Below are 26,663 nucleotides of genomic sequence, written 5' to 3'. Positions count from 1 at the left end.
AAATATCCAAATGGCCATTGACAAAGAAAAGGTCCTTCTCCCCTCAAAGGATGACATTGGACTCAGCCCAGGACCAGAATGGCTTCTGTGGTAATATCTAGAGGAGGAGAAGATATGGGAAGCCATGAACTAAAGACCCAGGATGTAGACTTGACCATTCTTGAAGATGTGTGTGTGTGTGTGTGTGTGTGTGTGTGTGTGTGTGTGTGTGCCGCTTGAACTCAGGGTCTTTCACTCTTGCTTTGCTTTTTAGCTCACAGCTGATACTTTACCACTTGAGTCATACTTCTAGTCCAGCTTTTTGCTGGTTAATTTGAAATAGAATTTCACAGACTTTCCTGCCTACGTTGGCTTTGAACCACAATCTCAGCCTACGGTGTAGCTAGGATTACAGGCGTGATCCACTGGCACTTAGCTGAAATGACTTTTCTGGCAGAGTTAAGGTTAAAAAAAAGTTGAAAATCTGTAAAATGACTCCCAGTTCCTGGCTTAGCAAATTTAAGATCTAGTTGGGGATTTATTGTTATGAATCATTGTGGCTAGCATACATTGAGCACCTGCCATATGCTAATAATATGTTAATTACTTACCATGCACCATTTCACTCAGTCCTGGTAGCTTAACGAAGCAGATATGGTTATCACCCTCATCTTGCAGACAGGGAAAAGAAGGTTTAAAGGGGAGAAACTTCACAGAGCTGGGGAATGGTGAGTGGAAGCTTGAACTCAGAGTTGCCTGGCCTGAAGCCGGTGTTCCTGTGTCCGATTGAGGGAAAAGGGCAGTCATACTGTGAACTGCCTCTAGTTCTTTATGTAAATGACTTGGAGGTCATCTTTTTTTTTTTTTTTGTCAGATATGGGACTTGAACTTGGGGTCTGGGCTCTGTCCCTGCGCTTTTGCTCAAGGCTAGTGCTCTACTACTTCAAGCCATAGCCACCACCTCTGGTTTTCTAGTGGTTAGATGGAGATAAGAGTCTTATGGACTTTCCTGCCCAGGATGTTTTGAACCATAATCTTTAGATCTCTGCCTCCTGGGTAGCTAGAATTACAGGTGCCAGCCACCAGCACCCAGTGAGCTATAGTATCTTAAGGCCATTTGAGTCCCAAGCTTGGGGCAAAAGTTAAGCTACAGCTGCAGATTAAGTAATGAAGTTATTAATGCCATGGATATTGAAGAGGTCCGTCAGAGGGTGGTAAAGAATGTCAGCACCAACACCATAAAACAAGAGCCTGAGGAACCAGAAGAAAGGATGGCAAGAAGGCTAGAGTCCATTGTAGATTCAGGAGAAAAAGTGGGCTCAGAGAGCTCAATGAACTGCATCAAATGCTAAAAGATGAAAGTTATGAGGGGTTAGAGGATCTTTGGTTTCAGCCCTTTGCTTAGTGATGATCTGTGAACTCAAATCCACAGAGTGGAAAAGTGGTTGCCCTGGTCAGAAGATGCTCAGGCATGTGGAATGTTTCACGAACAGGAAACAGGTACTGCAAGATAGTAAAAGACAGAAATGAACTGGGCACAGGTAATTCATACCTGTAATCCTAGCAGATTTCAGGAGGCTGAAATCTGAAAAGACAGAAAAGTCCAGAGACTATTATCTCCAATTAACCACTAAAAATAAAGCCAGAAGAGAGCTGATACTCAAGTGATAGAGCACTAGCCTTGAACAAATAAAGCTCAGGGACAGTTTCTAGGCCCTGAATTCAAGCCTCAGGGGAGAGAGAGGTGGGGGGGGAGGGAGGGAGAGAGGGAGGGAGGGAAGAAAGAAAGAAAGAAAGAAAGAAAGAAAGAAAGAAAGAAAGAAAGAAAGAAAGAAAGAAAGAAAGAAAGAAAGAAAGAAAGAAAGAAAGAAAGAGGAAGGAAGGAAGGAAGGAAGGAAGGAAGGAAGGAAGGAAGGAAGGAAGGAAGGAAGGAAGGAAGGAAGGATGGGGAGGGAGGGGAGAGAGGGGGAAGGGAGGGAGGAAGGAAGAAAAGAAAGTGTTCATTGGCTAGAAAGGAAGTCATTGAGATCCCTGCTGTGGTGGAAACTGATCTAGTTTCTAGTGGAAGGGTGGTTGAGGCAGAAGGGACAATGCTCCTGAGGAGAAAGAGTTTAAGAATGGGAAGCAGCGATCAGTGTGAGAGACTAAAGTATCAGAGGAGCTTGGAGTGAGCTCTTCTAGAATCACCACGTAACTAGGAGCATCACAAGTATGAAACTAACTCTTTGTGACTTGATGGCCCTCTTGAGTTTTAAAAACTAGATATAGAATACATATTAAAACTTTGTGTGTGTGTGGCAGTGCTGGGGTTTAACCTCAGGGCTTCAAGCTCGCTAGGCAGGCACTCTACTGCTTGAACCATAACTGGCCATTTTTGGTCTGGATATTTTTTAAATAAGATTTTACTTTTTGCATGTACTCCAATCCTCTGCTTATGCTGGGGTGACAAGCACATGCCATCATGCTCACGTTTTTTTCTCTTGAAATGGGGTCTTGAAACCTTTTTGCAAGCAGGACCAGGCCACCAGAGCTGCTCTCAGCAGGCCAGGGCAGCAGCTCCCAGGCCTACGGGCTGGACCCTGGGGGCTGGGAGGAGTGTTGACAGGCAGGTGGCCTTGCCCTTGAACTTCACAGCAGGAAGTCTTATGTAGCGTCCTCCACCCCTCCCCCCGCCCCCCCCCACCTCCAGCCCTTTCCCTACAACAGACAAAAAGGAAATTGTGAAATTGCTTGACATCCAGGGGAGGGGTACAGGCCACCCAAGGCTTTCAGACAGGAAGTCATCCCATCCCAGACCCAGCTGGATAATCCAAGGGGGAGAAGGGAGGGGAAAAGGATTGGCAAGCTTTAGAGCAGAAGTTGAGACAGGTTGGGGGTTGAGATTGCAAACAGAAACCGTCTATGCACTGTTGTCATGTCTGTGAGTACCAAGCTGGAGAGCTACTCTCTACTTCAGAAGGGAATAGCTTTCAGAGACTGGGGGAGGGATGGCTCAGAAATGGGCTGGATGGAGTAGGAGTCAAAGGTCACTTCTGGGGAACTGTGGGATTGGATCCCGATCGTAGCAAAATCACAGCTAATTAATCCTCGCTCCACAAAGCTCAGCTAGTGGCCCTCTAACATTCAGACAACACTACCCCTCCTCCTGCCCCTCACCTTGGCAATTTCAGTTTTCTCAGTTCCATCCCTGTGTACACTGCAGCTCCTACTCCATTCATTCATCCCAGATGTTGTACAGTCCTATGGTGCTCCAGGGCACTGGAGACTCAGTGGAGGACCAAGTGGGCTTCCCTTTAGCTCCAGGAGCTTCTCTACTCCAGAGCCACACCTAGCCTGACGACTCCCCATCCAGCTCCCCCAAGGTCAAGTGAACAGAGCCCCCACCTTTCCATCCCAGGCCCAGGTCCTGAGTTCTACTCTCACCCAAATCTTGTTCTGGCTCCCAAATTCCCTCATCTTTGCTCCTGATCCTAATTTTTTCTAGGCTACATAGTTTTCCCAAAACAGTTGTGGTGAGGCTTCCTGCTCAGTCCCTCTAGCAACCCATGGGCCGTTAGAGCTGTACAGCCTGGACTGAGCAGTTAAGAGCCATACAGCCTGGGCTGCCCCTGACCGAGGCTACCTCTCTGCTAGGCTCCCAGAGGCTGTGTCCATGGCCAGGCTGCCCTCTAGTGTCCACTTGGCATCCACACAGCATTCTTTGTGCAGCCCTGGGGAAGTGGCAGCCAGTCCCACTGCTCAGCTAACCTTCTTCCAGCACACTCCAGGGTGATGAGACCCTGGCAGAAATACCTCAAGACCCTTTGCCAAATAGCTCTTCCACTTTAGCTCTTGGATCTCATAGCTCATTCTAAACAGATTAAAATAATGTCTAGCCGGAGTTCTTTTCCTCCACAATTGGAGCTCCTTCCTTAGCAGTAGAAAGGAGAGAACCAAGCCGCCCCCTTTGTCATGACTAGGGCCCTCGATGCCCAGTGACCCGTGGTCTCTTTCCTGCGCTCCTCTCCTATTCTTCTGCTCTGGACATCTTGCCTGTCAAACAGAGCAGAGCAGGATGAGGAGTGAAACGGACTCAGCAGCCTGAGGTCTTGAGGATGCCCAGAGCCAAGGCTACTCTGAACAGTGAGCCTCCAATCCCTAAGGAGAAGGGTTTGGTGCCCCAACTAGAGCATGGGAGAGGCAAAGGTGAGGGCAGGTGTGGCCAGCTCTGGGGTTGCCTAGCTGTTGTCGGTGTGGTAGGGTGAAGTCAGCTCTGGAACTGGGGCCTCTCCGAGGAAATGGGGCCTCATCAGAAAATGCCTGGTGCCGGGTGAGTGAAAAGACCCTGGTGGCCCACCGCTCTGTGCCTCTCTGTCACTAACAGAGCACAAACTGCCCCCACCCGTGAAACAACAGGCCAGGAAAGCCTGCCTTGCCACTCTCCCCAGCTCCTCAGAACACTCTGGTCCTCTTACTATACCATGGAGATGTGGCAATGTTTTTTTTTAAAGGCACCCACAAATGAGAACCTCTGTCTCAGAACAGGCACTTGGCGGTCAGGACCATGGAGCCTTCCTGGAGGGAAATATTGCTACTTTGTCTCTAAGACCTGGACTAGGGACTGGCATCCACTGGAATTGAATCCCCTGTGTCCCTTAAAACCCTGCTTGAAATATTATTACTGGACACCTATGGCACCTGTGTGCCCACAGACCCTGTGCGCCGCCTGTGACTGTGACTCCATAGGCCTAAAGCCTTCCTCCCCATGAGGCTTTTGCAAAGGGTCCCTCGAGTCCCAGTATCCGTGAGCTGATGAACAGCTCCTAGCCCTGTTATCCCCAAGGTCCATTGTATGGTTTCCTTTTCAGTCGTATCTTCTCCAGATTTCTTTCCTAACTGGAAACAGCCTTTCCTGATAAGTCTTGACATGGGCAGCATTTCCTTCCAGTGGCCTTCCATAGCTCCAGCAAAACCTTCAAACCACCTACAGCCAGAGTCCCTGCAGCAAAGACATCCAAGGCTCTACCAAAGGCCACAAAAGAATTGTACTTATTGTTCCTGGTGACAGTGCCCTGCCATCTAGAGCAGCAGGTGGAGGAACCGTGGCTGGCATGGGTTTCACTGTGGGTTATAGTCCAGGGCACCATGTGCAGGGCCATGTCTCTAATCTCCCTGAACATTATCTGTGCTCCAACGTCCAGACACATGCCTCTCAGGTCGGCCTAGTCATGGAGGAGTCTGACTTGCCAGTTGATGCCCAGCAGCATGGGCTTGGTAACACGGTTTAGGATAACATCCTGGCAGCACGGAACCCCCAACCCTACTGCTTCACAGCAAGACCTCAAGTCCTTGTCTGTGTCCTCCTCGTTTCATTTCATGGCTGTTTCCTTCCTGTGATTCTTCCCAGTCCTCTCCTGTTTAGTTTCCTAAAACTAAACTTCGTCAGCAGCGTTTGAAGAACTCTAAACAGATCACAGCTTCTGGTTGCACGCTCATAAACTCTCAGAACTCTTTTTCCGCCAAGAGGCACTTAGCCTGTGTGGGATCAGATTACGTTTTCTCTGTCTGCTTAGGTTCCAGTGTCTTTTGCCCTCAGCCTGACGGATGGGCTCCCTTGTCCTCAGGTCCAGCTGTGCCTACTCCCCAGCCCACATCTCTGTCCTAGCTCAGACCTTGCAAAGCACTGAGCGCTTAGCAGCATGAGGCCAACACTACCCCAGCACACTGTCCCATCATAGCACACACTCACCAGCAGGCTGCCCGTCTTCGTCCAACCTTGCTGTGTGGGGCCTTCCACAAGTCAAATCTTTCCCCATCTGACTTTTACTCTCTTGCACATTTTCACACACTCCTATATACAGACACACACAAAGGCAGATGTTCACAATCATACTTCCGTGCTGTCCTTCACACCCATACATTGTCACACCCACACTCCCCCCACATTCATACCCACCCGTGATCATACTCACACATATCCACGCTGCTATACACACACATCCACTTATGCTCAAGCATACTTTAGTAATCTTTTCTTCCCTCTGATTTCTGTCATGTGTTTGTGCTTTTCCTTGGGAATTCTCCTTTGATGATTATCGAGAACATAGCCCAGTCCATGGCTGAGGAGCCCAATGCATCGGTCATACAACATTGCATCGAGGCAGTGCTAGCCTAGGCAGGGCCCTGAAAGTCATGCATTCAACTCCTTCCTCCTGCACACAAGGAAACTGAGGCCCAGAAAGAGAAAGGTACTTAGCCAAGATCGAGAAGCCAGAGCAGCTGTTATTGAGAGGCATATTTCTGTCAAGATGATGGAAAGCTTAGGTCTCTGAAGTGGGTTGTTCTGAGGCCATCTTGCCCGCCCTTCACTCCTGACAGGTCCACTTGATCCTACTTCACTCCAGGTCCACTCGCTGAATTTATCTGTGTGTCACTAACTCCTCAATATACCCCATCATCTCCTGAAGACCCAGATCAAGGGCTGTGTCTTCTGACAATGTTCACTCTGATGTTTTCTTGCCCGTGTTGGCATCACCTTCCTCCCTTGTGCCTATTTGTACTGTGATGGTATGTGTTCCATTACCAAGTATATCAAGTATAGCTGTACTTTGCCTCTCTAAGTTATAAGCATCAAGATGGAAGGAGAGATCCTGCTTTGTATGCAATTTGTTTTTTTATGCCCACATAATGGGCAAGATGCATGTCATACTGCTGTCATTCTGTAACACGTGTTCAACAATTGGTAACTGGGGGACTGGGGATATAGCCTAGCGGCAAGAGTGCCTGCCTCAGATACACGAGGCCCTACGTTCGATTCCCCAGCACCACATATACAGAAAACGGCCAGAAGTGGCGCTGTGGCTAAAGTGGCAGAGTGCTAGCCTTGAGCAAAAAGGAAGCCAGGGACAGTGCTCAGGCCCTGAGTCCAAGGCCCAGGACTGGCAAAAAAAAAAAAAAAAACAATTGGTAACTGGGTTGGACACAGGAAGTGGTTATGAGTCGCTGACTTTCAAACCAAGGCAGAAAGGGATTGCTACAACTGTGTGTAGCTTCTGAAAGTCCAGAGGGACTAGAAGAGACATGGAGGAGGACATGTCTAGAGGCCGCGGGGTAAGATGGGAAGGGGTGGAGATGAGGACCGGTAGAGGGATGGAGCTGGCCAGGGTGCAGAAGCCAGAGCCTGCTAGTTTGCACGTGGCACTGTTTACAGGTTATACTGACCAATTCCAAGGGATGCCTAGTTGAGCTGGTACCCAGGAAAGCCCCTAGTATGCCTTGCTTTCAGTGGCCTTCTGTACTGACGACTGCATCCTTCCTCCCCACCCCCTTGTCTCCCTCAGAGCCCAAGGATGAAGTGGAGGTGTCAGATGATGGTAAGTGCATCCATGGGATAGGCTCTTGGGTGGAGAGGGCTGATTGTGGGGATCTGATCACTCACCATCACCCTGACCTGTGCTTTGTAGATGAGAAGGAAACTGAGGTCGATTACCGGACGGTGACAGTCAATACCGAACAAAAGGTGTCTGACTTCTATGACATCGAAGAGAGACTAGGATCGTAAGTGGAGTGGAATGCTGTCTGGGCACGGGATGGGGATTGCGCAGATGCCATAGTTAAACCCAGTGCCTCTTCCTGTCTTTTCCTGGGCTCAGCTTCCTCCCTAGGCTGAGCCTCTGCGCATTGGTGAGGGATGGACCCTCGAAAGCATCCTCCACTGTAGGTTCTACGTGGAGTTGTTTCATTTTGTTTTGTTGCCATCCTCCAAAGGCCAGCTCTCCACGAACCTTGCACAAGGCCTTCCTTTTCTGTACCTTGATGCACAGTACAGCACTGAAATGGGAAGACAGGGTCTAGGTCCGATGCTTTAGGCTGCCTCCCACTTGGTCCACACACGCAGTTAAGCCTCCAGCAGGAAGGGGGAGAGGAATGAGGAGATCTAAGTCCATTCCACATATATGTTGAAATGTCATAATGAGGCTTATTATTCTGTACAGTTGATTTAAATTTTTTTAATCAAAAAAGAAGCAATCACACTGGGCACCGGTGGCTCATACCTGTATTTCTAGCTGCTCATACCTGTATTTCTAGCTACTCAGGTGGCTGAGCTCGGAGGATCGTGATTCAAAGCCAGCCCCAAGCAGGAAAGTCCTTGAGACTCTTATCTCTAATTAACCACCAGGAAATTGGAAGTGGCCCTGTATCTCAAAGTGATAGAGCACTAGTCTTGAGCTGAAGAGCTCAGGGCCAGTGCCCAGGCCCAAAGTTTAAGCCTAACAACTGAAAAAATGATGAAGGAGAAGGAGAAGGAGAAGAAGAAGAAATCGAGCCTGGCAAGTCCTTGCTGTCTAGCAGTGCCAGGCTTTTCATTAAAAAATGCAGTGGTCCTCTCAGGGTGAACTTGCTCATCACTGTTGACTGCCACCTCCCTGGGGCAGCTCAGATCCCCCCAAGCTATCCATCTTCCCTATCTGTCACTACTTGAAGGAATACAAGAGGAGGAAGCAAAGAGGATGGGGCTCAGCTTTTATTTTCAATGGTTTCAGGGAAACAAAGGAGGTCTACAGAAATCTTAGCAGCCCTGGGAAAGGAGTCACCTTGTCACTAAATCATGTCCCAGAGGAGCTCCTGCTCCCAAGTAGAAGCATGTCCATCCTGGTTCGTCCCCAGATCATGCATGCTGGAGTGAAGGGGAAGGAAGGCAGCCACTCCGTAATTCTGTAATTGAGAACGAAAACCTCAACTCAACTCAGGAGTCTCTCTAAGTGGAAGTGCTCTTGATCTGGAGCAGGGGGTCAGTAAACTTTTCCACAAAGGGCCAGAGAGTTACTGTTGTGGCTCTGTGCTGTTTCCCTGCAGGGCAGCTCTGATGTGACTGGATTCCATTAAAAACCTTAAGCTGAAAAGAGGTAGGCCTGATTGGTCCTGTGGGCCACTTTAGTACAAGGCTTAGCTAAATATGACTTCTTTCTCTCCTCCCTCTTTGTGTACAGTGGGAAATTTGGACAAGTCTTTCGACTTGTGGAGAAGAAAACTGGAAAAATCTGGGCAGGGAAATTCTTCAAGGCCTATTCGGCGAAAGAGAAAGAGAACATTCGGCAGGAGATCGGCATTATGAACTGCCTCCATCACCCCAAGCTGGTCCAGTGTGTGGATGCCTTCGAGGAAAAGGCCAACATTGTCATGGTCCTGGAGATGTGAGTGGTTCCCGCCTGTGTCCTCTCCCCATCCCTTTCAGCCTTCTGTGCCCCGATATAGAACATACTACACACAGGGATGTGTTGAGCAGGGTACACTCCCCTGCCTATTGCCAGGCCTGGCCAGTGGGGACAGCACTTCTGTGACTCCTGAGAACAGCCTGTCTGTCGCTCTGAACTCATTTCCATAGCTGGGGGTCCTCTAAGAACCCCACATCCTTCCCTTTCTCATCTTCCCACGTGAGGGCAAAGCTGCCCCTGGCTCTTAAGTTTCATGTGGGAGCATTCTCACCTTCAGGTGGCTCAAGCTGGAAAGGAAGGATGAGGCAGCTTTCTGATTTCTCTGAAAAAGAGAAGGGGCTCAGAATCCAGGAGTGGAACCTGCCACTGTGCCTTTGCCATTCTTCCTTTGTTGGTGCTGTTTGACTTCTCACTTATCAGGGTTGTACTTTCTCAGCTGGGTTTGTGCAAAGGCAGGGGAATGGACCAGAGGATCACCAGGCAAGGTTCTCCCAGAATCCATCATTTTCTTTACCTCCCAGTCCTCTCTCCTTCACATACACACACACACACACACACACACACACACACAGCACACACATAGCACACATGTACAAATACACCTTGACATCAGTAAGCCAGGTTTCTTCCACAACATCTGTGTCTGAGTTTTTCCCCTTTTTTATCTGAATTTTTGAATATGCATAATTACACCAGACAATTACAAGAAAATACAGTCTTATTCACCATAATTCCATTTCTCTCCAAGTTAAACCACGACTTCCAGAGGGAAACAGTTTTGTTGGTTTTGTATATGTTCTTCTGAAATTTCCTTATGAAAATACAAGCACATATGAGCATAGATATTTTCAGTTTCCTGTCTTTTAACACAAAGGTAATGTATAGTACTCACAACTCCACATTTTTGCCCTGTTCAGCAAGTCACTATAATAGCCAGTACCCCACAGGATCTCATTTGATAGGTACGTCACGCAGCATGTAGTCTGTCTGCTTAGCAAGGGGTCAGGTGGTCTCAATCTTTGGCTTTTGCAAACAAGCCAAGATGTGTACACCTTTTCACTCATGCCTGTAATATTCAGCAGTGAAGGAGCACTGGGCTGGGTATGTTCACTTGAAAATTTAGAGCTATTTCAGAACTGCCTTGGGCCGCATTGAACTTTCAGATCTCAGTCTACTGTAGAGGACCCATCAGGATGTGGGCCTTCTTCCCCAGGAAAGATGAGGCCTTCAAATCGAATGGTGCCCTCTCCCCTCTCCTCACTGCAGTCATGTTTGGAGACATTCCTTTCAGAATGTGTTTCTTAGAACAGGCAAAAATGGCTGGAGAGCACAGACGTGAATCAGATAACTCTTAACTTCAGATCCCAACCCCACCTCTTGGTTTTCTTTTTTTACCTTGAGTAAGGTACTGGACTATGCCAGTCCCCATTTTTTTATTATCCACAAATGAGGGTGTTAAGGCCCCTTCCTGAATGCTACTAAGGCTGGCAGGCGCAGTGCTCTGTGGCTTTCAACTTGCAATCCTCCTGCCTCCTGGGTGACTGGGAATTAGGCATGTTCCACCCTCTCTAGGAAGCAGCTTTTATATTTGTTCTAGAGTAGGTTGCTTGGTCCATGCAGTGTGGGCATGTGAGGACAAATGTCTTATCTTTAGAAGTTAAACCTTGGGCAAGTTCGTGAGGGGGGGGGGGGCAAGAGGAGTCGAGCCTGGGTAGCAGCACTAGTGGGCAGAATACCATACTTAGCTTGGAATCGGGAGTTGGCAAGCTGGATGGAAAAAGTAGGGAGAAATGTAAGGAGGTTTCAGCTGGTCTGGCTTTCATCCCTCCACCCCACTCCTCCCCCATGGACAGGAGCAAGTCTCACAGGCCCAGATGCCAGAAGATTTGCCTGCACTCAGGGTCTGGAGCTCACCTCTGGACAATCACATGCCCCATTTCTGTGTCCCATTAGCTTAACTAGTCTAAGACTTGGCCCCAGACAGGAAGAAGGTTGATGGTCAACAGTACAATTTGCCTTCCTTGTTTGATAAAGGAAATGAGATGAAGAGAAGGGCGATGCCTGCTGATGTCGAAAAATTCAAATGTAATTCAGGGTCCCTGACTGTGCAGCTTGTCTGAGGTAATGTGGGTAATAAGAATGGTTGTGTCTTTTTGGCCTTTCTGACTTCTGGTCCCTGAACCAGCCCCTACCAAGCAGCAGTGTTGCTGAGAAGCCGAGTCCTTCTGGCCCTTTGCCTGAGGCCTGGGCCTCTCCTCTGTGGAAATATCTAGGACACACTACATGCTGGTGGGACCCTGAATGCTGAAGAGGATGTGAAGTTTCAGCTGAGTCACTGCAAGCTAGCCTCACCCTTGCTCTACCCTTGCAAAACCCATCTAAGTATCCAGTTAGCTGCTGTAAGACAAGGAGGAGAGGATCTGGGGTTGAAGCCCCAGATAGTTGATAGTGAGGGCTGGCTGAGGCCTACAGTCCCTCAGAGTAGGTAGCATTGGTAATGGTAGAAATCCACTCATGAATTTGCCCACTTACTACCAATTTGTCAAGAGATTAAGTATGTGTCAGCTTTCTTTTTTTTTAAATTTTTTATTTATTTATTTATTTTTGGCCAGTTGTGGGGCTTGAACTCAGGGCCTAAGCATTGTCCCTGGCTTCTTTTTGCTCAAGGCGAGCACTCTGCCACTTGAGTCACAGCGCCACTTCTGGCCGTTTTCTATATATGTGGTGCTGAGGAATCAAACCCAAGGCTTCATGCATACGAGGCAAGCACTCTTGCCACTAGGCCATATTCCCAGCCCCTGTGTCAGCTTTCTATTGCCATTTTAGGCTGGCTTCTTTCTATCAAACCAACATCTTCTACCCATATTCCTGAGCATTTTGTAAAACCATTCATCCTGATTGTTTAACTCTTCCCATCCTAGGCAGTGGATCACGGGAACACTTCCCAACAGTTTTACATATATTTAAATAGAACAGGACCTGTCTGAACTGACATTGAGCAAGGTAGCTCTAGATATGCAACAATAATTATCTCCCTAGTTCTCATATCTACCAATGGTTGCTCAGATACTCCCAAGGACACTGAAAATCATACTTGCTTGTGCTGAATTATTTTAAATTTAAAAGCAAACATTTTGGAGCACCTTGTCTATGCCAGATGTGGAGAATGGCTAGGCTTGTTTGACAAGTGAATGAGGGAGGCTCAATACATCAAGTGTAGAGAGAGGTTATGGTAAGAACAAATCATTTCATATAGGGAAATGAAGAAGTGATTTCTACAGAAATGTGATTTTCAGCTCCTCCTCTTAGAGGAAACAGAGTAAGGCAGTATTCCTAAATATGTCTGCCCCTCAGAGTGATCTTGGAAACCTCTTAAAAATACTGGGGAAATGAAGAAGTGGTTTCTACAGGATTGTGATTTTCAGCTCTTCGTCTTAGAGGAAACGGAGTAAGGCAGTATTCCTAAATATGTCTGCCCCTCAGAGTGATCTGGGAAACCTCTTTAAAATACTGGTCTTTGGATCCCTTCCAAGATTTTACAAAGTCATCTGCAGGGCAGAAGCTTGGGGAACTATTTTCCCTAAGATCCCAAGCAATTCTTAAAAACGTAACAGTTGATAATTAGCATGCACTTGCTTCTCCCTTCTGAGTACCTCCCGTTAACTCGTTCCATCTTTGCAACGTCCATGTGAGGTGGTGTACTTTTCATCTACAGCTTGCAGATGAAGAAATTGAAAAGATGTTAAGAAATGGAGAGATATTAAGAATTGGCGAAGTCAGAACAGTGTAGATTAGTGTTTGTCCTTGGAGCCTTGGTAGAGAAATGGAGGGTTTCAAGGCCAAAGGTGCCACCTGCTGGCCATGCAGGGACCTTCTCCTTGGATGCCTTCTAAATTGGGAGTTTTGGCTCCTCCTAGTGGCCACTTGCACATATTGACACCCTCCCCTGCCCCATCCCCATCCCCCCTTTCCTCCCACCACCTCCCAACTGGGTCCTGTGGACAAGATGTGGTATGCTAGGCTCTGTTGTTCATACCTGTCTGTCTCTCCCACAGGGGTCAGTGGTAAGATCCTCTGGCCTGCTACATGATACCAAACAACATGTTCTGAGCACCTCTTATGTGTTAGGACGCTTTACAAAGGGTCCTACATTCCTACCCATTCTGCAAGGTTAGGGCTCAGAAAGATTAACTTGCCTGAAGTCACAAAGCCTGTAAAAGGCAGGAACAGGACTCAAATCTTTACAATGACTCCTCTTAGGAGGAGTAACCCCCACCCTTGTATTAAGACCATCCCAGGAGCTTGGAGGTGTGGCTCAGTTGCTAGAGCACTAACTAGCCAGTGAGCAAAAGCTTCAACTATCAAGTAGTTCCAGTCCTCGTCTTGGACCTCAGAGAAAAAAAAAAAAAAAGACTATCCCAGAATGAAGCCCACTCAGAGGGGCCTTATCTGGTGGCTGCTGTAGAAAATTGAGTTTAAAATGTGTGGTTGCTACATAAGCTGCTAAGCACAGGCTTTAAATTTACTGAGCAGTGAGTGAGATAGGAAGGTGAAGAGGACTGGCACACGAGACCTGAGCTGGGATGCGGCACCTGGGCAGCAGGGCATTTGTACTGAAGGGTGACACACTGGCTGGCTGGTGCCCCGGGCAGTCCGTCATTAGTGAAAGATCCCCAGCTGTGGGTTCCAGAAGTCAGCATCTTGGATTGGAAGTGGCCAGAATCTAAAAAGAGTGTTCCATAGAAAGGTCTATGCCTCCAGGCTGGGCAAGGAAGGGGTCCTGGCAAGACAAGTTGGTCATGGCTGGAGGGAGTAAACTAATTTGCTGCAGTCAGCAAATCTACTGCCAGTTCAGTGGGTTACAGCCAACTAATTCCAGAAATTTTGCTGAGGCTTATGATTGTTGAAAGTATTTTTTTCTGTCGCTGGTTTATGCAAACTAAATGCTCATATAAACTTTTTCAAACTTCAGTTCTCTGCGACTCAAAGATACTGCTAGGATACAGGAATGTTCCCCTGTACATTTTTGGTCATATAAGGGAAAGAGTCTATTCCATGGTCACCATTTTTGCTGAGGAGACAGCATCCAGATTCTCACACTACCAACCTCTAACACTGCCTTCCTGTGAGCTCCCCTGATTTCAGACGCTTCTCGGAGTCCCCAGCAGCGTGGTAGGTGTGGGACATGGTCCCCTGTGCCAGAGGACAGGAGCTCAGGAAGTGTCAGGGGGTGCTTCTCCCCCCAAGTCTTCCTGGGCCAGCCACTCCACCGGGCTGGCCCCCTTCCTACCTCCCTTTGTCCCTGCAGTGTGTCGGGGGGTGAGCTGTTTGAGCGCATCATTGATGAGGACTTCGAGCTGACGGAGCGAGAGTGCATCAAGTACATGAAGCAGATCTCTGAGGGAGTGGAGTATATCCACAAGCAGGGCATCGTGCACCTGGACCTCAAGCCAGAGAACATCATGTGTGTCAACAAGACAGGCACCAGGATCAAGCTCATCGACTTCGGCCTGGCCCGAAGGCTGGGTAAGGACAACTATCGGCCCTGTGGTCGCTGCTGTGCTAAGACAATGGCTGTATATGTTCCCATACTGTTCCCGTAGAGAGGATTGATAGGATTGGGAGCAAAGCCAGAGACTGCAAGGACAGTGCAGGTTCACGTGGAGCCCCTGCCACTTACTGCTATGTGACTGTAAGCCTCAACTTCCTCATCTGTAAGATGGGACAAGAGCAATCCCTCCCGCTACAAGATCCTATAGGGTTCTTGGGAAGACCAGCAGAGATAGGGTGATAGCAATGCCTTGTGCCCCAAAAGCATGACACTGGTGTTGGCTACTTGCTGCATGCTGCTGCTGCCGCCGACTCGTTTTGGTGATGGTGGCTCTTCACACCTGCATCACGGTGTACAGTTTCCAGAGCATTACACATTAAGAATAAACACACAAACCAGATCTGGTAGCATGTGCCTATCATCCCAGCTATGAGAAAGATAGAGATCAGATTTTGGTTCAAGGCCAGCCCCAGCACAAACAAAAGGAAAGTTAGTGACATCTGTTTCAAAAACAAGCCAGGCTGGGCACCCATGGCTCAATCATGTAATCCTCACTACTCAGAAGGATAAGATCTGAGGATTAGAATGCAGCTGGGGCAGGTAAAACAATAAGACTCTTATCTCCAAATAATCACTAAAAAGCCAGAAGAGAAGCTGAGGCTCAAGTGGTAAAGTGCTAGTCCCTTGGACTCAGGGACAGTTCCCAGGCCTTGAGTTCAAGTCCCAGGACTGGCACAGGAAAAAAAAAAAAGCCAGGTGTAATCCCAGCTACATGGGAAGTGGAAGGAGCAGGAGGATTATAGTCTGAGGCCAGCCCAGACAGAAAGTAAAAGAATCTATCTGAAAAATAACTAAAGCAAAATGAACTGTGGGTGTGGCCCAAGTAGTAGAGTGCTTGCCTAGCAAATACAAGGTCATGACTTTAAAACCTCAGTACCACCCAAAACTAAAAATAAGTAAAATAGTAAAATTTTAAAAAACAACCCAATATCACTGATTTTCACTGGAGGTCAGCAGGACAGGATTTCTGAGTCTCCAGTTGTAGACTAGGACACCAAGGTTTACCACAGCTTTGCCCAGGGAGTGTGCAGGGATCGTTCAAAGACCACGTGCGCAGCTCTGGGTGCTCCAGAGCCCACCCCTCTACTGTTCACACACTGAGGAGGAAAGGGGCTGGGAATATGGCCTAGTGGTAAAGTGCTCGCCTCATATACATGAAACTCTGGGTTCAATTCCCCAGCACCACATATATAGAAAAAAGCCGGAAGTGGCGCTGTGGCTCAAGTGGCAGAGTGCTAGCCTTGAGCAAAAAGAAGCCAGGGACAGTGCTCAGGCCCTGAGTCCACGCCCCAGGACTGGCTACAAAAACAAAACAAATAAACACTGAGGAGGAAAGAAATACAGTAATGGAAAAAGTGGTTAGAGCCCCATCACCAACCGAGAGCCATTTTGGCCATTGACTGTGTGCTCACATACAAGGTCCTAGGCATCCACTCTGTCTCTGTGGCTCCTTCGTGTCGCTGGTCACTCCCCAGTCTGGCCACTGTCCTGTTCACATGAAGTCACCACCCTGAGATAAGAAGGGAAGTTCTGGGCTCACGTACTGGCTCCATCTTTCCCGCTTACAGGTGTGGAGGCCTGCCCGTGGACAGTAACCACCATACACAGAATGGGTAGGGGGGAGGGAGTGCTGGCCTTAGCAGCTGACCCAGGTCTGTGCTGTGAGACTGGGCGGGCTTTGTTTTGGAATATTTGCTGTAGTCCTTGCAGAGTTAAACCAGAACAGATGTGGCTCCTGGCCCAAGCTTGTCCTCCCCCTTCCCTGCCCATGTGTGTGTGTATGTGTATGTGTATGTGTGTGTGTGTGTGCCTGCACTCGTGTAGACACACACACACACACTTCTTCTGCCTTATCCTCCAGCTACTGGTACTGCCCTTAGCACCTAATGGGCCTGCTCATTAGTCCTGGTCCTTACGGCTGACATCCACCACTGAACACACAATATTAGGGTTTAGGCCTCTGCCAGCTACCCTGGCAGCACATGGGAGGAGGAAAGACATGAGCTTAGGCTAAATACATAGGAAGGGTAAGGAGGCTGGCTCTGTAATGGAACCACTTACTAATGAAATAGGTCAGAAATTGCCTTGCTTCCCCAGGTCTCACATTTGTCCTTGGCAACCTGGGCACTGCACCTGCCTCTTAGGATTGTTGAGTATAGCAAGTAGAAAAGTCCTTGGAAAGCTGGCAGCAGGCACACGGGCCATGTGAGTGCTAGAATCAGTGAGCCTGCGGGATCGCTGAGCAGGAGGCATGAGCCCTGCCCATGTGAGATAGTTCATGGAGACTGACAAGCAGAGAACCATGAGGAGCCAGGGCTTCACGGGCCTCTTCCTCTCCTGGCCCTGCTCAGGACACCTGAAGTGTGTGTGTGGCTTGCAGGCTTCCCTAGGAGGGGGGAGAGGGGACAGGGGTTGATGGGCTTGCATACGAAGATGCCAAGTGTCTCAGCTATCTTCTATGGAGACAGCACCTGAAAGACCTAGCAAGCTCCTCTCTATGTCCCTCTGATGTAGGGACCAGGACCCAGACCAGGGCAGAAATGCTTCCCTTGAACTAACTGGCTCTGTGTGCAGCACCCACTGACATCTCTCCATCTTGGTTTCAGAGAATGCAGGGTCCTTGAAGGTCCTTTTTGGTACCCCAGAGTTTGTGGCTCCTGAAGTGATCAACTACGAACCCATTAGCTACGCCACGGACATGTGGAGCATCGGGGTCATCTGCTATATCCTGTGAGTCCCAGGGCGCGGGGGGAGGGGGCCAAGAGGCACACTGTGCAGGCCCCAGGCAAGTCGCCATGGGAGCCCAGGGAGAAGGGTCACAGTCTTCCAGCTCATCCCATCCCTGCCTCCAGAGAGCCCGTGCCCCATACCACACTTCTGATGCGACATGTGACAGCCACACCAAGATCACCATGTTGGGTGCCTCATTGTCCCCACTGTGGGCCACCTAGAGCTCCTGGTCAGGAGCAGGGAAGGGTGGCTAGCACCCCAACTTGTGTACAGGACCCACAGAGAAGAGAGGGAACCAGGTGCATGTCTGGGCGTCTTTGCTGTCTTTTTTTTTTTTTTTTTTTTTTGGCCAGTCCTGGGGTTTGGACTCAGGGCCTGAGCACTGTCCCTGGCTTCTTTTTGCTCAAGGCTAGCACTCCGCCACTTGAGCCACGGCGCCACTTCTCGCCATTTTCTGTATATGTGGTGCTGGGGAATCGAACCCAGGGCCTCATGTATATGAGGCAGGCACTCTTGCCACTAGGCCATATCCCCAGCCCCCGTCTTTGCTGTCTTTTGAGGGTGGTCCCCATCTGGGGCAGGGACCCCACCTGACAGCCTCTCTGATTCCAACGTGTGTATTAAGTAGCACCTTTGATGATAGATCCATAAATGGGACCAACAACCAACAGAAAACAATGCAGTTGTTAGAACTAGGAGATCAGGTAGAAAGCGCGCGTGTTGTATGCACGTGTGCGCATACATGTATCTGGAACTCAAGACTTCATGCTCTTACCTGGCCTTTTTGCTCAAGGCTAGAGGTCTACAATTTCATCCACCAAAAAATAAACAACAAAACAAAACAAGCTACATCTTGCTCTTTGGAGATAAGAGTCTCCTCAACACTGCTGCCTTGTAATCCTTACATCCCAGAACCCTTAGTAGCTAGGATTACAGTTGTGAGCCACCAGTGCAAAATTTGAAGCCACTTAAATTAGCATGGCTGGAGAAAATGAGGAAAGGCAGAAACCTCAACCAGTGCCTTGCAAGCATATTGAATCCCCAAATCTCCTAGATGCTTCCCCGGATTGCAGGCTTTGACTGGGGTCTGGGATTCCATACTTCTAACAGGGACCAGGTTGCCCACATGCTGGGCTAAGGACATAGTTGGAGTACCAAAACTTCTGAACACACTGTGAGGGGTCTCACTAAGGTGTCAGGCTGCCAGACGAGCAATTAGCCCATGAGCTTGCTTGGCAACACAGGGAATATTCTCCCCAAAGATGCAGGCATGCATATGCATCCATTAGAAAATAATTTTTGTCAGGCCAGCTATGGTGGTGCATGCCTGTAATCCCAGCTACTCAGAAAGTAGAGATAGGAAGACTGTGGTAGGAGACTAGTCCAGACAAAGGTACAGGAACTTTCTGAAAAAGTTTTCTTTTTTCTTTTTTTCTTTTTTTTTTTTTTTTGCCAGTCCTGGGCCTTGGACTCAGGGCCTGAGCACTGTCCCTGGCTTCTTTTTGCTCAACGCTAGCACTCTACCACTTGAGCCATAGCGCCACTTCTGGCCGTTTTCTATATATGTGGTGCTGGGGAATTGAAGCCAGGGCTTCATGTATACGAGGTAAGTGCTCTTGCCACTAGGCCATATCCCCAGCCGCATGAAAAAGTTTTCTTAATGTGTCTGAAAAACTAAAAGCAAATGACTGTGGACATGAGCTAAGTACTAGGGCACTTGGCAGTAAGCACAAGGCCATGAGTTTACCCCCCCCAAAAAAAAAAACAACTACACTCACGTGTACACACACATCAAAAGGGAAAGTCAGTGCTTCCATAGAAAACTAAAGGATCTGAAAAATCCCTCAGACTGGCCCTGCGTTGAGAATAGGTTCTTGGTGGCTATGATGCTCTTTAGGAACACAGTGGTAGAAGTGTTGGCACACATGGGGGTGGCTGTACAGTGGGGCTTTTCCACATGCTCAGAAGTTTAGCTTTTGGGCTAGGGATATGGCCTAGTGGCAAGAGTGCTTGCTTCGTATACATGAAGCCCTGGGTTCAATTCCCCAACACCACATATACAGAAAATGGCCAGAAGTGGTGCTGCGGCTCAAGTGGCAGAGTGCTAGCCTTGAGCAAAAAGAAGTCAGGGACAGTGCTCAGGCCCTGAGTCCAAGCCCCAGGACTGGCAAGAAGAAGAAGAAGAAGAAGAAGAAGAAGAAGAAGAAGAAGAAGAAGAAGAAGAAGAAGAAGAAGAAGAAGAAGAAGAAGAAGAAGAAGAAGAAGAAGAAGAAGAAGAAGAAGAAGAAGAAGAAGAAGAAGAAGAAGAAGAAGAAGAAGAAGAAGAGGGGAGAGGGGAGAGGGGAGAGGGGAGAAGGAGAAGGAGAGGGGAGAAGGAGAAGGAGAAGGAGAAGGAGAAGGAGAAGGAGAAGAAGAAGAAGAAGAAGAAGAAGAAGAAGAAGAAGAAGAAGAAGAAGAAGAAGAAGAAGAAGAAGAAGAAGAAGAAGAAGAAGAAGAAGAAGTTGTTTAGCTCTTGCTGTGGCCTTTGAGGGCAGCTCCTCTCAATTTTGGACCCATGCTGCAGCATCTGTTCTCCAGAATCACTGGTTTCCCACCCAGGGTGGCTGCCCCAGGACCAGGGGTGTTGTTCCCTGTTTCTCCCCATGCCTTTGCCATCCAGTAGGGGGCGCTGATGAATAAGTGTATTGTTCTAGATGTCTTTCTCTTGCACCTGATAAGGAACCAGAGGGCCCTTGAATTTGGCCTGCCCTTTTTGGAATTGCCCTGGGCCTGGCTGGAGCTGACATAGATTTCTGAGTCTGTCGGAAATACTCAGCCCTGCAGAAATTGTCCTTAACTCACTCGTCAAGACTTTATTGCCCTAGGACCTAGCTTGGACCCTGGATCCCATCTAATCATAAGAGACTGTTGTGACACAAGGATTGTCTGTTGGCACTGTCTTTAACTCGGGGGAGGGGGAGGGAAAAGGTTAGGCCTTAGCAGGAACTAGGGAGTAGGTCATGGCATGGGTTCATGGTCGTTGAGGTCACTAGGACCATGTGGCTGTCCACTTCCCACAGTCTGGGCAGGTGGCCAACAGTCCCCGTTTGCCCAGGACCAACAGTTTCCCAGGATACAGGACTTTGAGTGCTAAAATGGGGACAGTTCCAGGCAAACCAGGATGGCAGGCCTAGCCAGCAGCAGCAGTGACTGAACTGCTTAGCAAGTCTTCACAGGGAACGCAATCCAGCGTTCCACAGCTCACCTGAACAAGAAACTCAACAAGACAGGAACCTCGGCCCGCTGGTCCTCTCCCAGGTACTGCCTCAGCCGCAGCCATTTTCTCAACATCTGCCATCCTGGGGTAGGTCAGTCTGTTATTGAATCTTATATAAATGTAAGCACACTTAAAGGAAGTGTGTGGCTTCTTTTCCTCCACATTGTGAGCCTCATTCGCAGTGCTAAGCAAAGTGGTAGATTGTTCATTCCCAGAGCCAGTAGATATAACCCATGTGTCTATTCTGGGTGAATGGGGTTTTGAGTAGCTTCCAGTTTGGAATGTTCCATTTTTAGTGAGCATGCTTATGCATTTCTGTTGGATACACAATCTGGAAACTAGAATTACTGTGTCATAACAGCACTTTTATTGTGTTTATTTTAGGTGTGTGGTAGAATGGTACTCGGGCTTGAACTCAGGACTTGAGTGCTGTCTCTAGCTGTTTCACTCAAGGCTGGCACTTGACCACTGGGTCCACAGCTCCACTTGCTGCTTTTTTGCTGGCTAAGTTGGAGATAAAAGTCTCATAGACTTTCCTGCCAAGACTGGCTTTTACCTGAGATTCTCAGATCTCAGCCTCCTGAGTAGCTAGGATTACAGGTGTGAATCACCAGCACCTGCTTAGCACTTTATTTTAAAGTAGAAGCTCTTTCAGGTAGATGAACGTGGTAGTTCGGATACTATGCTAATTGTTTATCAGATTGCTTTTAAAGCTAAGATCAGGAAATATGACTTTTAGAAGGTGGGGGTAGCTAATTTTGGTGTATGGAAAGCAGCCTGGAGGTGTCTGGGTGTGATGTCAGGAGGGAGGATGCAAGTGTGGCAGGGAGACTGATGAGTGCTGCCTGCCCCCACCATCGCTAGCCCCTACCTCACCTCGGCGCTCTTCTGGGCTCTTTCTTCAGTGCTCATCTGAGCTTGAGATTTCCCCTCTGGACCTTGGGCTCTCAGAAAGAGTACCTGGTGCTGAAAATATTAGTTGGCTCCTGACACCACTCCTGGAAGCGGTTCTCTGGGACCCTCAGCATCCTCTACCTGGCTCTGTCCCTCTTTGCAGCTGGTTGTCTGTCCAGCTTCATATAGAGAGTCCCTCTTCCCCTTCTTTCTGGCACCAGTGAGAAATGTGAATGGGGCCAATGTATGTGGTGCACACCTCCCTCACTAGAGATGGGTTGTTCACATCTGAGAAGGCCAATCTGAGGTCACAGGCAGCCTTTTGCAAAGCCACTATCGGGGAGATACTGGCCAGCTCCATACCAGCCCTGTTTCTCACCGGATTCTGAACAGACAGATTTGATTTCATGAACCTGAAGAAGACACCAGTCTTCTCTGATTCAATCAGAGAGGCACCAGAAAGGAAGAGATGTGTATGTAGACGGGGGTGGGGGGGGACAGGGAGCAGGTGAGCATTAGGAAAAGCAGTCCAGTCAGCTGAGGAGTACCCAAGTAGAGCTGTTGGTGCCTTCAGCTGTGGGGTCCAGATGTAGGGTTGTGCTGGGAGAGGGGGAACCTCTGCCTATCCCACCCTAGGCTGCCCTGCCCTGCCCTGCCTTGCCCTCTGCTCTCTACTGCTGAGCCCGTTCTGAGTCCTGAGCAGACTCCCTGCTCTCACACCCAGCCCAGTTACCACCTTCAGGCTTTGGTGTCCAGAGACTGAGACTCAGTTCTTCCTGCAGGCCTGTTCAGACTGCATAGCATCTGAGGATGAAAGTGGGATGAGGACTAAGCCTTTCCTAAGAACTCAGTCATTCTGATGAATATTTGGTCCCTTTAGCTGACTGCTCATACAGCCAGTTCATGAGTCTCTTAGCTTGAGACAATGTCGTGTCCCCTGCTCTCTTAAAATTCTTCCCCAAGAATAGCACAACCCACTGCCCTAGATTGCCTGAGCAAGGAGATTAGGTTAATGTCAGAAATTAGATAAGGGTGGAGATCAGTGTTGAGAAATTTGCTTGGCAAGCTCAAGGCCCTATGTTTGATCCCAGCACTGCCAAAGCAAACAAAAAAACAAAACACTCTAAGAAGTAAGAAATGAGAAGGTTCTGCAGTTGTGACTCTTGTGACTCATTAGCATTCAGAATAAGTGTGAAGACTCTACATACTTGAGATGCCAAGTGGAAAAAAATAGAGCACCTGAGAACTTTTCCCAGACTGGTCTTCTATACAATAATGTGAAAACTGGATCCATCTCCTGTTTTAAAATTAAGACTGAGAAGAGGGGCAAAAGTTGTGTTTTAATGGAGCATCCATGACTGGATGATTTTTAACAAATAAAGACATGTAAAAACCCTTAGGCAAATTCTAGCAATGAAATCCGAAAATAAAGTTTCTTTTAAAAAAATCGAAGCTGGCATGAGGGTACATGCCTATAATCCCACTACTTGAGAGGTGAAGGCAAGAAGATCAATAAATAGTTCAAGGTTAATCTGTGTTAGAGAGTGAAGCAGGGAAGGGAGGAGGAAAAAAGAGAAAACCAGCAAAATCCCATCATGCAGAAACATCATTACTGAAAATTTAAATGCTCTGTTCATCATTAGGTTATGTTGTATGTGTGCACACACTCCATGGTTTAGTCTAGGGTCGTGGTCCTCAGTGGGGAGAACGTGGGATGCTTGGGCAGGCGAGGAGCCAACTGGCTGGAGGCTGTTTCTGATGACTGTGCTGCCAGGCGGAGGGATGCTAAGGGCAGAGGCTACGGGCTCTCCCTGCCTGCAGAGATTAAGACCTATCTCAGAAGGATTACAACTCCTAATTAGGAAAGGAAGTTTGCAGAAGGGGCCCCTTTGGCATTCCACAGCAGGATTGTTTGCTTTTCCTGCCATCTTTCAGAGTGCTGCGGGACTTCCCCTTACTTCAGATGGAAAATGCAGACCCGAAGAAGCAGGTAACAAGCAGAGACAGGCAGGCTGCTTCTTAAGGGGGCTAGCTTAGGCCTCATGGGGTCACCCGGATCACACAGAGATGGGGGAGCTGGGAGCCCCATCCTATGTGTATAAAAGAAAGAGAGGCCCAGAGAAGGGAAAGGCCCAATACATAACTGGGCAGACTTGGGAACTGGTAAATTCCTACTTTTCTCTCACAGAGACTCAACTAAGAATGATTTCCTCTTTGCCTTCCTAAAACATAAACTAGGGCTGAGGGTGTGAGGGTGTGATTCAAGTGGTAGAGTGCCTGCATGTCAAGCACAAGGGCAGGAGTTCAAACTCCAGGAACTACCCCCACCCTCTACACAAACATACATCAGTGTTTTAAGAAAATGCATCTATAAAAATGATACCAGTGGGACTGGGAATATGGCCTAGTGGCAAGAGTACTTACATGAAGCCCTGGGTTCAATTCCCCAGCATCACATATATAGAAAAGGCCAGAAGTGGCGCTGTGGCTCAAGTGTTAGAGTGCTAGCCTTGAGCAAAAAGAAGCCAGGGACAGTGCTCAGGCCCTGAGTCCAAGGCCCAGGACTGGCAACAAATAAATAAATAAATAAATAAATAATAAAAATGATACCAGTGGTTCATGCCTGTAATCCTAGCTACTCCAGGGGCTGAGATCTGAGGATCACAGTTCAAAGCCAGCATGGGCAGAAAAGTCCATGAGATTCCAATTAACTACCTTCCCCTTCCCACTCCTTCCCCGCCCACCCTGCCCAAAAAAAGAGCAAGAAATGGAAAGCGAGCTGTGGTTCAAGTGGTAGAGTTAGCCTTGAGCACAAAAACTCAGGGACAGCCTTGAATTCAATCCCCAGGACCAATACACACACACACACACACACACACACACACACACACACAAACCTTTTAGTTCAAAAACACAAATATGGGTGAAAATAGGGTGAGATAATTCACATGCTAAAGCATTCCTCTCTTTGTAAAAGTGTTCATCAGAGCTTTATTCCATGGCCAGCTTCTCTCAGTATTTCAGGAAGGGGTTGTTTCACCAAGCTCAGTGTTCACATGCAGGTGTGTTTCACAAGCTGAGGCCTCTCTGTTGCCAAAACTATGAGTCTACTGTGATTTATAATGATGGAGTCATAAGAATTTGGGAGAAGGGACTTTGCAGGGACTCATGAAACCCTAACTTAAGGGGTAAAAGGCCCAAGACCCAGTTACATAATGAAAAACTCATTTAGACATTTACACAGTGAGACCAAAGGAGGATGTTTTTAGGAGAGGAACACAAAGGTACAATGCCTGTTTGCATCTGACTATATAAAATAATATTTATTGAAGTTAATTCCAGGAAATGGAAATGAGGCATTTTCTTTGTTGCTATTTTTGGTTTGTTTTCTTTTCTTTTTGTCTTGTTTATCTGTCTTTGGGGAAAAGGTAAAGGGGGGGCATAGAAATGGAGGGACAAAAGGTGAACACATGCAGCAGTGGTATTTACTAGACACTATGTTGAAAATGAACTATACAACTTGCAGGTGGGGGCAGGAGGGAGAGACTAGGAGAGAGCGAGGGAAGGGGTAATATTGTTCAAAAAGACATCTGCTCATTACTTGACTTATGAAATGGCAACCACCCTGTACAGTACCTTAATAATATTTTATTTATTATAAAGATGATGTGCAGAGAGAAGGGCTACAGTTACATGTCAGGTAATCAGTACATTTCTTCTCAGATAGTGTCACCCCTTCCCTCATTTTCCCCCAGCTTCCCCCTCCCATCCCCGCCCACAAGTTGTCTAGTTCATTTTCAGCATAGTGTCTAGTGAAGTACCACTGCTGCAAAGAATAACTTTAAAAATCTTAAAAGAAAGACAGTCCCATTTTAGGGCAGTGATAAGATTAAATGAGCTCTCTACCTGGAGATGTTTGCTGCTGAAGAGAGGACCATCCCTGTAGCTAAGTGAGAAGCTTTCTGTAGAGTAGGAAGAGAAGGTGACACAGAGATGAGGGAATGGCCCAAGGTTTCCCAGCAGATACTCATACTTGTGGCCTCCGACCTCTGCCCTGCCCCTTCATCTAGGCTTCCTGGAAGCCTGGCCTACACAGCTCAGCGGCTCTCAACTCGGCTTGCTGACTGAAAGTCCTTGTGTTCATTCATCTCGGAGCTGTCCCTGCATGCTCAGCCTCTTCCTGGAGCTTAGGGTAGGAAAAGAGAGAAACGGAGATTTGGCGATTCTCCTTGGAAGAGAAGACAGGACTAAGAGAGGTGTGAGGGCCTAATCAGCTTCAGGATGGAACACACGAGGGGATGTCGCAGCCCCTGCTGTGCACACGTGTGCACCCTGAAGTGCAGGAGTGTCCAAGAAAAGACAGCACCCCGGTTATGTAGAGGGAGGGAAGGGCTAGTGTGAGTTAGGGTGCGGGGCTTTGCAGCCCTCCCCTCGGACCTTAGTACTCACTTGGAGAGTTGCATCCCTTTGCCTCCCCACCGACCTCCCTTTCATCCTTCTTTCCTGTTCTCCTCCCCCAGGGTTAGTGGACTTTCCCCCTTCATGGGTGACAACGATAACGAGACCTTAGCCAATGTTACCTCAGCTACCTGGGATTTCGACGACGAAGCTTTTGATGAGATTTCGGATGATGCCAAGGATTTCATCAGCAGTTTACTGAAGAAGGACATGAAGTAATGAGTGGGCTCGTTGGTCGCTGCGCTGGTGCTAGGCAGCGAGGTTTTTCTCTGCTTATTGGGACTCCCTCCTCACCCCTGGCTCCACACCAGTCCTGGGCTCCCTGAGGCAGGGAAGTGGGGAGGGTGGCCCCCCGGAGGCCTTGCCCATGATGAGATGGGAGCAGTGGCTTTCCTCCCAGATTCCTCTTTCCTGCTGCCACACAGTGGCAGGTGCTAGGGTTTGAACTCAGGGCTTCAGAGTTGCTAGACAGGTGCTCTACTGCTTGAGTCATGCCCCCAAGCCTGTCTCACTTTCAGCCTGGCCTGGCCTGAAACCTTGG

At 48.3% G+C, this 26,663-nt stretch overlaps 1 protein-coding gene across 3 annotated transcripts in view; it reads left to right on the top strand.

Annotated features, from left to right (window-relative positions):
• Positions 1-26,663, top strand: part of Mylk (myosin light chain kinase) — a 192,464-nt gene that overhangs the window by 147,141 nt on the left and 18,660 nt on the right. For all 3 annotated transcript variants that reach the window (XM_048346780.1, XM_048346781.1, XM_048346782.1), the window contains 6 exons: positions 7,299-7,331; positions 7,422-7,515; positions 8,949-9,152; positions 14,482-14,699; positions 17,391-17,514; positions 26,185-26,337. In XM_048346780.1, the coding sequence (XP_048202737.1) occupies positions 7,299-7,331; positions 7,422-7,515; positions 8,949-9,152; positions 14,482-14,699; positions 17,391-17,514; positions 26,185-26,337 (826 nt within the window). The remainder of the gene's footprint in view (positions 1-7,298; positions 7,332-7,421; positions 7,516-8,948; positions 9,153-14,481; positions 14,700-17,390; positions 17,515-26,184; positions 26,338-26,663) is intronic.

Source organism: Perognathus longimembris, chromosome 5 (genome assembly GCF_023159225.1).
Source record: "Perognathus longimembris pacificus isolate PPM17 chromosome 5, ASM2315922v1, whole genome shotgun sequence".
Lineage (NCBI taxonomy): Eukaryota > Metazoa > Chordata > Mammalia > Rodentia > Heteromyidae > Perognathus > Perognathus longimembris.
Note: the sequence above shows the minus strand (reverse complement) of the source record. Positions and strands in the feature narration are given on the sequence as shown.